This window comes from Alternaria atra (genome assembly GCF_907166805.1).
Source record: "Alternaria atra isolate CS162 genome assembly, contig: 21, whole genome shotgun sequence".
Taxonomy (NCBI): Eukaryota; Fungi; Ascomycota; class Dothideomycetes; order Pleosporales; family Pleosporaceae; genus Alternaria; species Alternaria atra.
In genome coordinates this window covers 3,333,533-3,347,088 of record NW_025091319.1, presented here as the reverse complement: position 1 = coordinate 3,347,088, position 13,556 = coordinate 3,333,533, and the positions used below count along the sequence as shown (strand labels likewise).

General features: G+C 50.3%; 5 protein-coding genes across 5 annotated transcripts; 3 read left to right on the top strand and 2 right to left on the bottom strand.

Moving 5' to 3' along the window:
* Window positions 1-4: 4 nt before the first annotated feature.
* On the bottom strand, window positions 5-2,518 carry ALTATR162_LOCUS1521 (uncharacterized protein; the record flags this gene model as incomplete). Its single annotated transcript, XM_043309117.1, has 1 exon — window positions 5-2,518. One exon carries the CDS (start codon window positions 2,516-2,518, stop codon window positions 5-7), a length of 2,514 nt encoding a protein of 837 aa, XP_043165052.1.
* A 2,482-nt stretch (window positions 2,519-5,000) lies between these two features.
* Window positions 5,001-6,402, top strand: ALTATR162_LOCUS1520 (uncharacterized protein; the record flags this gene model as incomplete). The annotated part of the gene is made up of 7 exons (XM_043309116.1): window positions 5,001-5,021; window positions 5,073-5,297; window positions 5,364-5,566; window positions 5,630-5,718; window positions 5,775-5,936; window positions 5,995-6,239; window positions 6,289-6,402. 7 exons carry the CDS (start codon window positions 5,001-5,003, stop codon window positions 6,400-6,402), a joined length of 1,059 nt encoding a protein of 352 aa, XP_043165051.1.
* Window positions 6,403-7,076: 674 nt separating this feature from the next.
* On the top strand, window positions 7,077-7,768 carry ALTATR162_LOCUS1519 (uncharacterized protein; the record flags this gene model as incomplete). The annotated part of the gene is made up of 3 exons (XM_043309115.1): window positions 7,077-7,432; window positions 7,486-7,578; window positions 7,630-7,768. 3 exons carry the CDS (start codon window positions 7,077-7,079, stop codon window positions 7,766-7,768), a joined length of 588 nt encoding a protein of 195 aa, XP_043165050.1.
* A 670-nt stretch (window positions 7,769-8,438) lies between these two features.
* On the bottom strand, window positions 8,439-9,431 carry ALTATR162_LOCUS1518 (uncharacterized protein; the record flags this gene model as incomplete). Its single annotated transcript, XM_043309114.1, has 2 exons — window positions 8,439-9,252; window positions 9,307-9,431. 2 exons carry the CDS (start codon window positions 9,429-9,431, stop codon window positions 8,439-8,441), a joined length of 939 nt encoding a protein of 312 aa, XP_043165049.1.
* Window positions 9,432-10,200: 769 nt separating this feature from the next.
* ALTATR162_LOCUS1517 (uncharacterized protein) lies at window positions 10,201-13,509 on the top strand (the record flags this gene model as incomplete). The annotated part of the gene is made up of 4 exons (XM_043309113.1): window positions 10,201-10,625; window positions 10,679-11,573; window positions 11,628-12,003; window positions 12,056-13,509. The coding sequence occupies 4 exons, from the start codon at window positions 10,201-10,203 to the stop codon at window positions 13,507-13,509; spliced, it is 3,150 nt and encodes a 1,049-aa protein (XP_043165048.1).
* Window positions 13,510-13,556: the final 47 nt, after the last annotated feature.

Below are 13,556 nucleotides of genomic sequence, written 5' to 3'. Positions count from 1 at the left end.
GGCGTCAATGATACAATGGCGCCCCAAAGTTTCTCAACAGACCCAACCACTCCGAACTCCTATCTGTCAACTCACAGCATTCCAACATGGTCCACATCCCTAACTCTCCATGTGGCTGCGCCTTGCTGTTCAACACTAGGCTGCTACCATCTACTACGCCAAGCTGGAGCAGTTTCTCCATACCAATGTAGTTGTCTTTCCGAATCGCCGACAAGATTGCCGGAAGTTGCGGACGTTGTAGCGCATATCCGACGTCCCATTGAACCACCATGTCGATGAGCTCAAGGTATTGCGTATTAGGCTCCTGTTTAGTGGGAGGAGTACAGTGGAGGAGCATATCGTGAATGGGCGGCAGAGCGGCGATCTGTCCCCGTCGGGCGGCTGCGGAGATGGTGTCTAGAAGCACACGTACCGCATCTTTGTTAATGCCTTTAATGGCGAAGCTTAATGCGTCATATGTCAGCTCTGGAGCAAGGCCTATCATTTCCGCGAGCATCGACGTATTGGTTTCACTGCTGTGATAGGCGGCGAACTGCAGTACATTCATATCCTCAAAAGCTGGGTCGCGGGGATGTGCACCTGCCCGAAGAAGTACGCGAGCTGTTTCCAGAGAGTCGAATGAGAGAGCAGCAGCAAGTGGCAGGGCTTTGATCTCTTTTCTGTTTCGACGGAAGAAGACATCTTCTCGTACTAGCCCGCCCCTGGCCTGCAAGATAAGTTCGACTCCTTGCGCAGCATCTGCTGAAAGCGCTCGTCCGATCGCCGTTCTTAAACCCAGATCGGTGGCGGTGCGTTGTGCGAGACATGGGTTGAAGCCTCTGTCGATCAGTAGTCTTAGTATGCGAAGTGCGTCTTCCGGTCGCTTGTCCCATGTTTCTTTCGTCAATGCGTTGATTGGTGACACGTATCGCGTGACCTTTCCTTGATATTGCAAGACGTCATCCTCTTTCTCGTAGTTTTCTGGCATGCCCTTTATGCTCAGCATCTCTTCCACCGCGTCTGCCCAGCCTGCGCGGACGAAACAAGATAGCACCGAATACTCATATGTCGTCTGCCACGGACGGTACCCAAACTCAGCACTTTGCAGTTCACTCTTGTTGTCGAATACGCCGGAAACTAAAGCCGTGGGGTCGAAGTCTTGATGTTGCATAATGAGTTTCAGTGTACTCATTCCCTGGTCAACATTCTTCCATTTGGAAAGACCGTCGAGAAGACTAGTTTTCACAAGTCTGACTTGGTTCTCCGCCCAATAATGTTGAGCGTCATACATCTCCCTCGGCCATTGCTCAACCATTGGATTTGCTTCGTGCGACGCTACAAGGCAGTTTATAAGATCCGCGTGCCCTTTGTAGGCAGCCGCGAGTATCGCGCGATCCATTGGAGTATAACTACTTCCTTTCGTGGTCTCTCCGTAGCTAGCGCCTTCTCTCAAAAGATAGTCGACCACTTTTGCTCGCCCACTCAAGGTAGCTTTTGCTAAAGCTTCGTGCTTTACTCTTTTCAATCTACCGCTCGATCGATATATAGGGTCGGCTCCCATGCCAATGACTGCTTTGACAAGAGAAAGACTGCCTTCTGCAGCGACTTCTTCAAGAACGTCGGTCAAAGTGTCCTGTGATGGCCCACTAGCCGGTTTTGTCGAAGTCGCAGCCCTTTTAAGTGAAAAGCTTTTCTTGAAAGACGAGAAACCCGTCCGACTTGATCCATCATTCTTTCTGCTGAGTCTACGCATTATCTCAGCTTGAGCATCGCTAGGATTCATTTCAAGTGCCTCGCTTTCTGTGCTTTGCATGGTCGAAATGGAGAAACCCCTTTGTGATAATTGGAAAGGGCTACCAGGCAAGCCTTGCATGGGCGACGAAATGATGCTAGAGCTGCGATTACTGCTCATGCTGCTGGCAGTGGTGATATGCTCAAAGGTTCCATGAGCTACCTTCAATGGCTCTGGTGCTGGATTGGAAGCTCCAGGGTGTTCAGGAGCGATATACATGGACTGCATCTGGTCGGAGAGGCCATCTCCGTTGCTAACACTACTACCCCAAGACATCGGAGGAGTTGGAGGAGCTGTTGACGCGCGTTTAAGAAAGCGTAGAGGTTGTGGTTGCGAAGACTCGGGTATGTGCTGTGATGAATACGTTCTAGAAGCTTGCGCATCTAGGCTGCTCGAAAGATGAGAGAACTCATAAGTTGCTGAATCGTTATTCGGGGCTCTTTGACGATGGTTTAGTGGTACAGGTGCTATACGCGACGTTGAGTGGGCCCTGTTCGACTTCAGAGATGGATCATAACCGAAAACGGGTGACGCAGACGGGAAAGTGTCCTCGTCTTTCATGTACTCAGGCGCCTTGTAAGCAGTATCGTGAGGGGCGTGTTTCGAGCAGGAGGCATGTTCGATAGACGCTCCTGCGATTGTTGGAGAAATTGGCTGAGCGGGCGCAAGATAGTCAAATGATGGTCCGCCAAAATAGCTGCCGTATTCAGCAAAGCCATCCGCATATCGCTCCTCGTCATGCTGCATCTTCGTGGATCGTTGAAGCCGTACGTTCGGGGATATCGAAGCGATGTTGGTCGTGAGGTCGCGCTGCCAGGCTAGGAACAATGTTCAGAAAGCGCTGGGTGGAAGAGTGTACTCGAAATGAAGGTTCAAATGCCTTGCAGCCTGCCGTACATGCAGACTTGCGGTATGGAAGATCACTTCAGGCTTCCAATAGGTCGACTCGAATATTAAGATGACATCCGTATAACTGTGAAAGCCGTTTCCAAACCGCAAGCGTGCTACCAAACAGAGGTATAGAAAGGGCATCATGTGCAGGGTCTTGGATACACGGAGCCATTTTTCGCGCGCTCGTCCAAGAGAAATTGGGTGAATCCTAAGATCACAGTAACGGACAAGCTGACAGACGAATGAGCTTCATGCACCCCGCACGTGGGCACAAAGTTTCGAGATGTCTGCACTTCAGCCACCGTTCGCGCTTACACAACATGTCGCATCAGAGCTGTGTTTCGCTGCTAGTAATTTGTGTCATTCTACTTGTCGTGTGTGCGATTGCCAACGTGCCGCGGCGCGCACATGGAACGCGAGCAACGTGAGCCTCTTTGTTCCCCAGATCACGAGGACAGTGTAGCAAGGGGCTCAATGCGTACGTTTCTAAACGGAACGCGTTATCGCACATTTTGGATGGTACTTAACTCGCTTCTCGTACCAGCTGACGCCATATGTAGTGTAGTGAACCCAAATGGTCTTTTTCGTTCAGACATGATCGCGAAAGATTTTGAGGGTAGATACCATTGCTCAGCAAGGAGCCTTGATCAATGTTCTTGATTTCACTCGCCATCAGCGTCAAGCCTCCGTCAACCCCAACATCTATTCTCCCACTACACTCATCGAAGACCGTTGCTCTGTAGATTGGCCTGCTAACTGTAGCCGACTGTCAACGCGTCGGAATTTTGGAGGCTCTAACGAGCATGTGTACGATTGCACGGATGGCCGAGTCGAAAACGCCCTCTACGATTCCCCTGCTTGTCGGTTGGAAAGGCCTTTGGATCGCGGTCGGGCTCTAGAATGGAAGGGGAGCGTCAACATTTTGCGCTTCTGTTGCAGGATTGTTTGCGACATTGGACGTTGCGCTCCGTTTTGATCTCCTTCTTATGGACATCTCCGCGCCTATTAACATGACCTCCGGACGTAGAAACCAAATTGGTGGTACTATAAGGTTTGCTGGCGTCGCGTCACCTTCTCTAGCGCAAAGCCCCTGAGATGGCCTGAGCAAAACTATGACGCCAACCAGCAAATGGTACAGTACCCTCGGGCTCAGACCAACCTCTTGTCCGCGAGTCCGTCGACCCACTCATCAAATATCCGTAGTCAAAGCGCGTTCGTTGCGAGATCTGGGCTGTTCGAGGAACAAAAAATTTACCATGGCGCTACACATCGCCTTTATCGAACAGCATACCATGGGTAAAAACATTTAGGCTTACGGCGTACCAGACGTCCGCCACACGTTCTTAGTCGCTTCATGAGTGTGAAATAGGACCGATGTTGTCAAGGGAAAGTCAACCGCAACAATAGCAAGCACTTGCGTTCGGGGCGGAGGCAACCCCGCGAAATCGCCAAGTCTTCGAATCGCTATCGGGCTGTGCTGCATGCGTCTCTTTTCGCTTCCAGCTCGATTCAGGACAATACCGGAGCGTCTGGGCAAACGCCACGAGGGCGTTCCAGGAATTTCCTGGCGCGTGCGGTAGCTTCACGACAAGGTCACTCAAGGATGCTGCAGTACCTGATGGCTTCCGCCAGTAGCTTACCACGCTCACAGTATGCTCCAGGACTCTCATTCGTAGCTTGAGATCCCCAAGCCGCTTCCGCCTTCTTCTAGTGCTATCTAGGTTTGGTACCGAAGTTTCATTGCCCTCTGGCAGTCAGGAACGCCGAAGCACCATGCCTGCCGGTCGATATAGATTGAAGAACACGCGGCCAGGTTTGAACAAATGATCAACGGGATGGGGGATATTTCCGCTCATGTCTGAGACGCCACCCGATGCCAGGCAATATGCTGAAGTTGTTGGCTATACGAGTGTGTGATAAGCTGGTGGACGTTTGTACAACGGCGCAAATAACACATCTAGAGACTGCCGGCCTGTCTAGCAAAAGAGTTTGTCTTAACGGCAATAAGATCAGACCCGCGGAGCTGGTTGATCGACTACTGATCAGCACGGAAGGATGACGCTACCAGCCGCTTGGGACTATGCGACTCATGATACCAATGTGTAGCATAAAACGCTTGACCATACCACCAGTTCGGATTCGCGATAACGCCGCCCCTTCTGGGAAAACCCTGACCCTTGTCTTCGCGCTGCCCGGTGTATGCAGGTGTCAAGATGTCAAACGACCCCAAGTAGAGACTACAGTCGTATTCACATACATTTCCTTCCATCTGATCGTATTGGGGTAAAGCAAACCCCCGCCGGCCACACACGCACCGTGTGCGTGTTTGCTCGACGCCATGGAGATAATCACTTCCATTGTAAGACCTTCGCATGCGCAAATATCCTGACATCTCACTCATCATCCACAGATTATCCAGGGTATTCTGCTCGGTCTAGCACTGGCTGTCACGATCCTACGATGCTGGATTCGTCTCATTGTAGAGCGGCGCTCGTTGACACTACCCGACTATCTCGTATGGGGAGGAATGATTTGTGCATTTGGATGGTTTTCCTGCTCTACGAAAGCGCTCTACATTCTGATTGACCATCCTCTGGATGAGGAGACGAGAAGTGATTCCGTTGCATACCTAAAGGTACGTCGGCTGTACAGGATGTGGCATGTACGGTGGAACATGTAGGCTAACTAGTTTTGACGACAGGTTGTCTTCGTATCCGTCTACTTCTTCGATACGGGATTGTATTTTCCCAAAGCTTCACTTGTGGCTTTCTACTGGTGGTTGATTCCACAAGGCTTCAGACGTCTCCGAATCGCAGTTTATGTTACCACTGTAATCGTGATCCTCACTTGGATCGCCAGTATATTGATGGATACTCTTATCGCACCCAACATTTCGGATAATTGGTACGACCAAAGCATGTTTATCACAGCCAAGTGTTCTTCCAGCTAACGTCGACTGTTCACAAGGTCTATCGAGAATCAACTCAACTCAACATGGAACACTTACTCCAACTTGTTAGTCAACTGGGTACTCAATTTTGGCACTGATCTCTTGCGTAAGTGGTTCTAAAGTCTCATTTTAAGACGTTAGCTAAGATATCTTGACAACTAGTATTCGGGCTACCATTCTTTATCTTCAACTGCTTGAAGCTCCGTAGACGACAAAAGATTGGTTTGGTCGGTATCTTCTCTCTCGGCGCAATCACGATGGCGATCAGTCTCGCCCGATTCATCGTATACAACATGGACTACGACGTTTCCGATGCCGATGGAAGTAAGTCACCACCTCCTCTGGCCCCTTTCTACGATCATCTTGGCTAACACAGCTACAGATCTGTGGTGCACCGCCGAAATGTGCACAGCCGTTATTGTCGTCTCACTTCCATCCCTGAAAGCGCTCATTGTCAAAACAACGCCCAACAACACGTACGACCGCAGTAATTCTGGATACCTGCAGGCTGGATCTGGCAAGGCTACTGGTGGCAAAGGCAAGGGGCACGGGCATAGCTCCCATGTTCAGGGCGGTACATTGGACGATGATGAGATGGAACTTACTTTTCTCGTAAGAAATGTCCCTGTACGAACTGCATGTGAGACACATACTGACTTTGCACACCTACAATCAGGACCGAAAGGCTAGCCCTGCACCAACTGGAGCGACTGATGAGACAAGAGTGCAAGATGGGAAAGATGCTGTGATTGTGACGACGAATTTCACTGTTACTAGGGATGTGTTGTAGGCTGGGGTAAATAATGATACTACTATAAAAGTACAAATATGGATAAGATATGACCAAATGATAGCAAAAAGCACATTGTCAAAAGTATGTAATTGCTGGTACTTCAAGGATGATGTCCTGTTTGAGTGTGTGGCTTCTATCATGAAAGGATAAAATCCGCAAATCAAGCAGCTATGGAACGAATGCCGACCTCGGTCTTCTCGCACCGAAGTGAAAGGAGACTTTCTTGTAGTCTTGGGTGCTTGGACTGTATGGTAGCTTTTCCAAAAACCTTCCATGCACTAGGGTGATTGCGGTTTGCCTGATTCCAGGTCGCAATCGTCGCAACGATGAATGGGAGCTCTTTGACAATCGAAGTCACAAACTCGAAACGGCTTTCATTTCTTCTTTGTCGGCCTTGGTCGGACTCTGATGAGTCCATGCTGGGCCTAGAAAAGCATGTGACGCCGGGAATCCGAATTGAGAGTGGAGAGAAGGTGCATATGCTCAGGCATACTGCATCTCAATGTACAAGAAGAGCGCAGTCTGCATAACACTAACATGTAATACAGGGCGAATTGTGAATATGACATGTGCATAGTCATAGGAGATTAGCGAGGTTATCATCCATTGTGACGTCCGTGCGGATATAACGGCGAGGAGGCGGTGCAGCGCCCAACCAACGATTCGCTCACATGGCCCACCCACCCGCCGTCATCCACCAACTCCAGTTCTCTCCTGCTGGACGCACCCCAGCGCTCCACGCTCCACGCTCCACGCCATTCCTTCACCTACACCAACCACTGTACTCTCAACTTGCGCCTCCCCACAACGTCCACGGACGTGATCTGGATGCCGGCGATATGATGCCCAGTAGCTGCCGCCTCGTTCCGTTTTCAACTTTACTTCTGGCTTGGGCGGGCTTTGTGCTGGCTGGCGACACCATCACCTCCGGGAAGATCAAAGTACAGCTTTTTGCTGCGCCCTCGTTCTTGAGCGAGGTCAGTGTGGACGCGTATAATAACCAGTGTCTGTCGCTGGACAATAATCTGTATGTTCCACCCGTATCGCGGCATCTGGGCGGCTGCGCTGACTCAGGAATAGCATCGATGGGCGCGTACAGAGCATCTTAGTAGGCGGACATGACGTCCCGACTGTGCTACAGAGGGATGACTACTGGAACTGTCGCTTCTATGAGTAAGTGGAGGGCTGGGCTTTGAGGGGGGCTGGCAGCTGACGTTCTGACAGCAACTATGACTGCGATGGCGACGACAACCTGGATCGGTACTTAGCAATATCCGACGGTGCAAACAACCTTGGAAGCATTGGTTGGGGCACGAAGATACACGGCCTGAGGTGCCGCAACCGTGACCATGACGACGACTGAGCGAGCGACGAGCCACTGCGAGAGACGAACACGTGCAGCCATACGTCAATAAAGCTCCACACAGATCGGTCAGCAAGTGTCGCACAACGACATAGATTCGATATCAACACGCCAGTAGGATACTTTGGTCGCGGAGACAAGAACGCGGTGGGGTAGGACAGGAGCATACGACTCATACGTGTGCCAAGCGCACGGCACGGACTGATCAAGCATCCAAGCAGGAAGGGTGGCAGTTGTATACCATGGGCATGCATCATGCGATATAGCGATGGGATTGGCGTTTACACTGGGTTCTGCATCCACATAGGACAGGTGACAACACCGGCGTTCGAAGTGCTCGACGCCCACTTTAGTGCTGTACCAGTACCGAACCAATATAAATCTAAACATAAATATAACAAGTTTATCAGTTACAGATTCCTGTTTGTAGGCGGCTTGTATATGTATTACTGGCGTGTTGAAACGCAGTCGCAATGCCGAAAGGCACCTTCGTGTCGATATGCAGGTTTTCAGCTATACACATGTATTTGATATCCCAAGCAGCATTGTGAGAGGTATGTGATCACTCGTCTATTCGTTCATTCGTGCCATCATGAGCACCTGGGTATCTCCAGCGCGAAAACCAGCCGCTAAACGCCATGCCATGCAATGCTTCCACTCTCACTACCAACTACAAATCGATCAAATCTGGCGCCTCTCCTGATCCTACGCCGCGCAGAAGGACAATCATATTCCCACTCTTGCACGGCTCGCCAATCTTTTCGCTAAACTTCAACAGCCGTCCGCCTTCCACGTGGAAAACGCGTAACTTCTCCTCCTCACCGCCGCCACGGTTGTTCACATTTTGAACCTGCAATGACTTGGCCGCCATATCCAGCACGCGTCCCACAGTCCACTCCTTGTTGTAGAAGAACTTTCCCGTTGGATATTTCGCCTTTGTTGTATCGGCGGACGCTTCGACGTGGAGGTATATCCGCTTCTCCTGGGGTACGCTGGCCTCGCCCTTCGCTGTACGCTTGAGCGCGTTGAGCTCGACTTGTGCTGAAGCTGCCGCCGACGACGCTGAACTCCTTCCCATCCCCAGGAAGCCCGTCTTCTTAGGAGCAGATCTCCGCTTCTCGTCATCTTTCTTCTTCTGTTCAGCCCACGCTTTCAGTCTTGTGAGCGCTGTTTGCGTGCGCGCTTGTACATAGTTTTGCGGTCGCGCACCGATGGGTGTGAGGTTCTTGCAGTCGTGGTCCTCTTCGAAGCGATGCTTGAGACAGTATCTGCGATTACATCGTGTACAGTGTACGCCTTGCGCGCGGGCGGTATCAATCAACGTCTTACACGACGGATCAGCGCACTGTTGGTCGTGGTTGAAGACGGTCGGTTTGGGAGTGGATAGTGACGAGGCTTGATTATTCTTGGCTTTTTGTCTCGCCCATTCGCCTTCTTTAGGACACTTGTGCGCGTATTCGGTGCGGTGGTCGAGGCAGAATTTCCTAGGGTTGTTAGTATGACAACACGTTCGGATGCTGTACGTGTTATGTACCTACCCATGACAACTCTCGCATCGGAACGGTAGGAAGTCAAGTACATTGCAGTACTCCATCTGGCAATGCGCCCCAATAGCTTCTAAATCACCCTTCATCTCTGTGTAGCTTGATTCGTTGGTCGCCATGTTTGTGGTGGAGACAAGGACAATATATAAGTAAGGGACAAGTAAGGAAGATGCTAGAGAGTGAAGAAGGCGAAGGTAATGTGTAGTAGACAAGCTGAGCAAGCATGAGAAGCCTCGAGAAGGCCGCTTAGGCTACCAAGAGCTTACGATTGTCGCCGCGCCATCTTCGGAAGGCGATTCCGATGAAGGGCGACTAGCGCTAGTCATCTACGCCCGCTAGCGCCAGGGTCCAGCAGCTGCCATCCCATCAATTCGCGTCTAGCTTTACCTTCACGACAACCATCAGATTCCGTCTCCACCGTTGTGATCGATGTATCCAGCAAACAGCAGAACATGACCGTGTATTTACTGGATCGTTCGTCCACGATCTAGATCTCAGGAAGAAATCAGAACTTGAGCTCCTCCTTTTCATTCGCCCGGAGAAGAGGCTTGATCTCAGCCTTGTCCATACATCGCCTCCATTTCAACGCGATGGCAGCTCCACGTATCGAGATGCATTCCACAAGTAGCTACAGGTTGACCTGAACATTTGGCGGAAGTCTTGTACGGCTTTGTTCCGGCAGACTACTACCATGGTCCCCATTGAGGTCCATGTCCAGCATCACATGGTGACCAGCCGTGCTTGGCGAAGGCTATGCATATGTACGTATATGCATTTCATTTGCTGAGGCTGAGGTCAGTCTGCCTCGCCAGTGTATATGAACCCGTTGCCCCAGGCTGGCCCTCATATCTTCCATCGTCCATCGTAACACTTCAGCGCGGCGCAATAATGGCGGAAGTGATAGGTGCTACAGCCGCTGTTGTCCAGTTTGTGGATGTGGCTCTCCGACTTTCATCTTGTCTAGAACACTTTTGCTCAGATGTGCGCAACGTGCCGCGTCGTTTTCTTCAACTGCAGACCGACCTACACCAGCAAATCGAGATTGCCCAGCACATACAAAATGATCACGTACCTGGTTTTGCGACAACAGCATCATCGTTGGCGCTTGATACACCTCTGCTTGAGTACATTGGCCTTGCTGAGGAGTTGAACAAGACGCTGGGAGGACTGCTCGCTCGTAAGAACGATGGAGTGCTGCAACGAGGTTGGAGTGGTATCTGTTCCCTCCGCAAAAAGGAAGAGGTAGCACATATATGTGATCGACTTGAACAAAAGAGAAGTATTCTCTCGTTGTGGTTGAATGCAGCAAATCAGTGAGTAGAATTTCTGTAGGTGACCGAACACCACAGCACTGACTAGTATGCAGCAAGCTCTCGTCAAATACCGCGGCGACTACTGATCAAATTCAACTCGAGATTGGGGAGACTTTGGCGCTTATGAAGACAGTCGACAAGACCTCGAGGACAGCCGTACTAAGTACAGCACAGCTATTACCTCACGTCGAACAGATTGACCGAAACTTATCAACCACTTCCGAAAGGACCGAACAAATCATACAAGACCTCCAACAGCTAAAGTCTCACTCGACGAGTCTCTTAATAGACCGCGATGCGCATACAACAGCACAGGAATTAAGCGGTCAGACAACAGCCATGATTCTCTCAAACACCGAGCAAATACTTCGGGCCATCGAACAGCTAGGTGTCGACTCAGACAGAGCCAATCTAGGTACGAGGGATAGTTTTGTCGTGGGCAAACTACGTGTCGACTCATCAGACACACGGGTTCAGCGAAGCGCTCTGGAACCTACTCGTAGATCTCAGAGATGTAGGTGTCGAACCGTCAATACTGCGCGCCGCTGGCAGCCGTTGTCTATCCTTCAATTCACCCGAACCTTCCGGACGCAACACTTCTCATACTGCCCAGATCATCGGATCTCGGAACAGAGCCTCGAGATCACCATGCAAATTGTTCCTCCGTCTTGGCTTGTGTCTCGTACCATTGATATTGGGACCCGAGTACGGAATTGGTCAACCATGAATCCCTTCTCGATTAGTCCAATCGTGATAGGTACAAGCAGGCTTGTTGATTCAAGTATTTCGCCTGCATTTCGTGCGATTGCGAACACCAAAGAGGAACTATACAAGAACGGACAGCATCATATATTGATTCCTCAGCTTCAAGTCACACTGCAAAAGCTTTTCAATAGCAAAGAGGCTTCGGTTCTCGACACCGACGGCAATGGGAACACCGTCTTGAATGTAAGGCAGCGCGGCCGTACAGCGCTTGTACTGTCGAGTTAACTTGTATTACAGAAGATCATTTGGCTATTCACTGCCTTCCCTGGAATCATCTCGACGCCAGGGGATGAATACGTTGTCCTTGTTCAGTTCCTGTTGGATATGGGTGCCGATCCGAACGTTTTGAGAGCTCCGACGCACGACGACAGCCTTCAGTATCGAGGAGACTGCCAAGGCACCACATGTGATCAACTTGCAGGTCCTATTGCATGGAACCTCTCCCTCGTGGAGTGGGCTAGAACACCACAGGTTCTTGAAATTTTTGAGCGGATTACAGATGCTGGCGGCCACTCTACGAGACCTTACGTGGAAAACATAATTCCGAGCTTCCGATGCCTTCGCTTTCCTCTTGAGATCAAGCAGTTAACGATCTTCGAAGATCAGATTGATAGTAAGTTTCCGCTAAATATGCCAGTTTCCATAAAACCCCTAATATGTTCCAGTTTTGGATCTTGGGGATCTTGTGCCGCTAATCTTGCAACGAAATGAGAAACAGTTCCGACGCATTGTCCAAAAGACTAAGCTCTCGAGCCTGAATCGTCGATCTTCAGTGAATGGCCTAGCTCCGATTCATTTTGCTGTTTTGTGGCCTGTAGGACTAAACCTGTTGGTAGACAGGGGTGTACAGGTGAACCCCGAAGACAGCCACGGTCGGCGGCCTATACATCTAGCCGTAACCCTGGGCATTGCTGACTCCGTACGATGCTTGCTCCGCGCAGATTGCGGGCTCTTCAACCCCCCACACGACGAAAGCCTCTTGCAACATGCATTAAGATTAGAAGATACACAAAGATCTCAAATCTTGGATCTGCTTATTCCGGCGCTCATTGATCGTCATACACGTCTCTTGGATCTGGCCAACTCGCATCTGCCGCCAGCCGTATTCGTCAAGCTTGGTTTGACGTCCGGACAACTGCACGAACAAAAGGCGCCGTTCATCATCGATATGCTCTTATCATATGGGATCGATGTCCCAGAGGCTTTGGAACTTGATGGAGAAAGCTTCTATAACTTCTCGGACATGCATGGTCAGATATGTCTAACGTCGGAAATAGCAGATGTTTTTTGGGCCGCCGGGTTTCGCGAAATTGACACTCCTGACGAATGCGGTGTGACGCCGTTTCTCCAAAGCTGGTTTTGCGCGAATTTCGAGATGGTTAATTGGTTCACAGAAAGAGGCGTGCCATTGCAATCGATACATGAAGATGCGCCTTTGACTGCTCTCCATTTATACGCCAAACGACTGGGGTATCCCGGTGCTGTCTTCGCACATAAAATTGATGTAATACCTACAGACGAACGCTACATGGAAGCAGTGCAAAAAGAGTTGGGCATACCGTATGATGACTGCACATGCGTATGCTCCCCTAAAGGTTGCACACCCGTCAAGGTCATATCCGATAGCAGACAGTACGGCATTGGTTTGACCAAACTTCTTGTACGCAAATGGATGGAAAACGTAAAACCGCCTGAACCTCTAAGAGCGCAGTATGTGTATGATTTCACACGGTGTCAACTGTTCAATTACCTGGATGGTGAACATACTTGCTGCTATCTCGAACAAAGGTGTTCGGTCGAATATTCCGAATCCCCAAGAAAGCCAATCGGAAACAAGTGGATGAAAAGAGTCATCGACATCCACGATGCCTATAAAGAACATGCCAAGTTCTGTCAGCTGGGGTTACCCTTGCCAAGAAGAGAGAGCCTACAAGTCCTGGAAGACCCGGAGATCTTCGAAGCGACTTTAGAATCTGCGATGTCGCATTACGACGAGATGGATCGGCTTGATACAATGCCAGCCGAGGAACAAGTGTTTGGGTATATCAACTGGCTTCTAGCGGAAGGACATCTGGATATCGAAGTGAGTTATGAGTGCGAGCACCCGGAGGACTGGTAGTATATATGTTCGGACTCTGGTGTTGCCTTGACATTGAAGATCGTCGG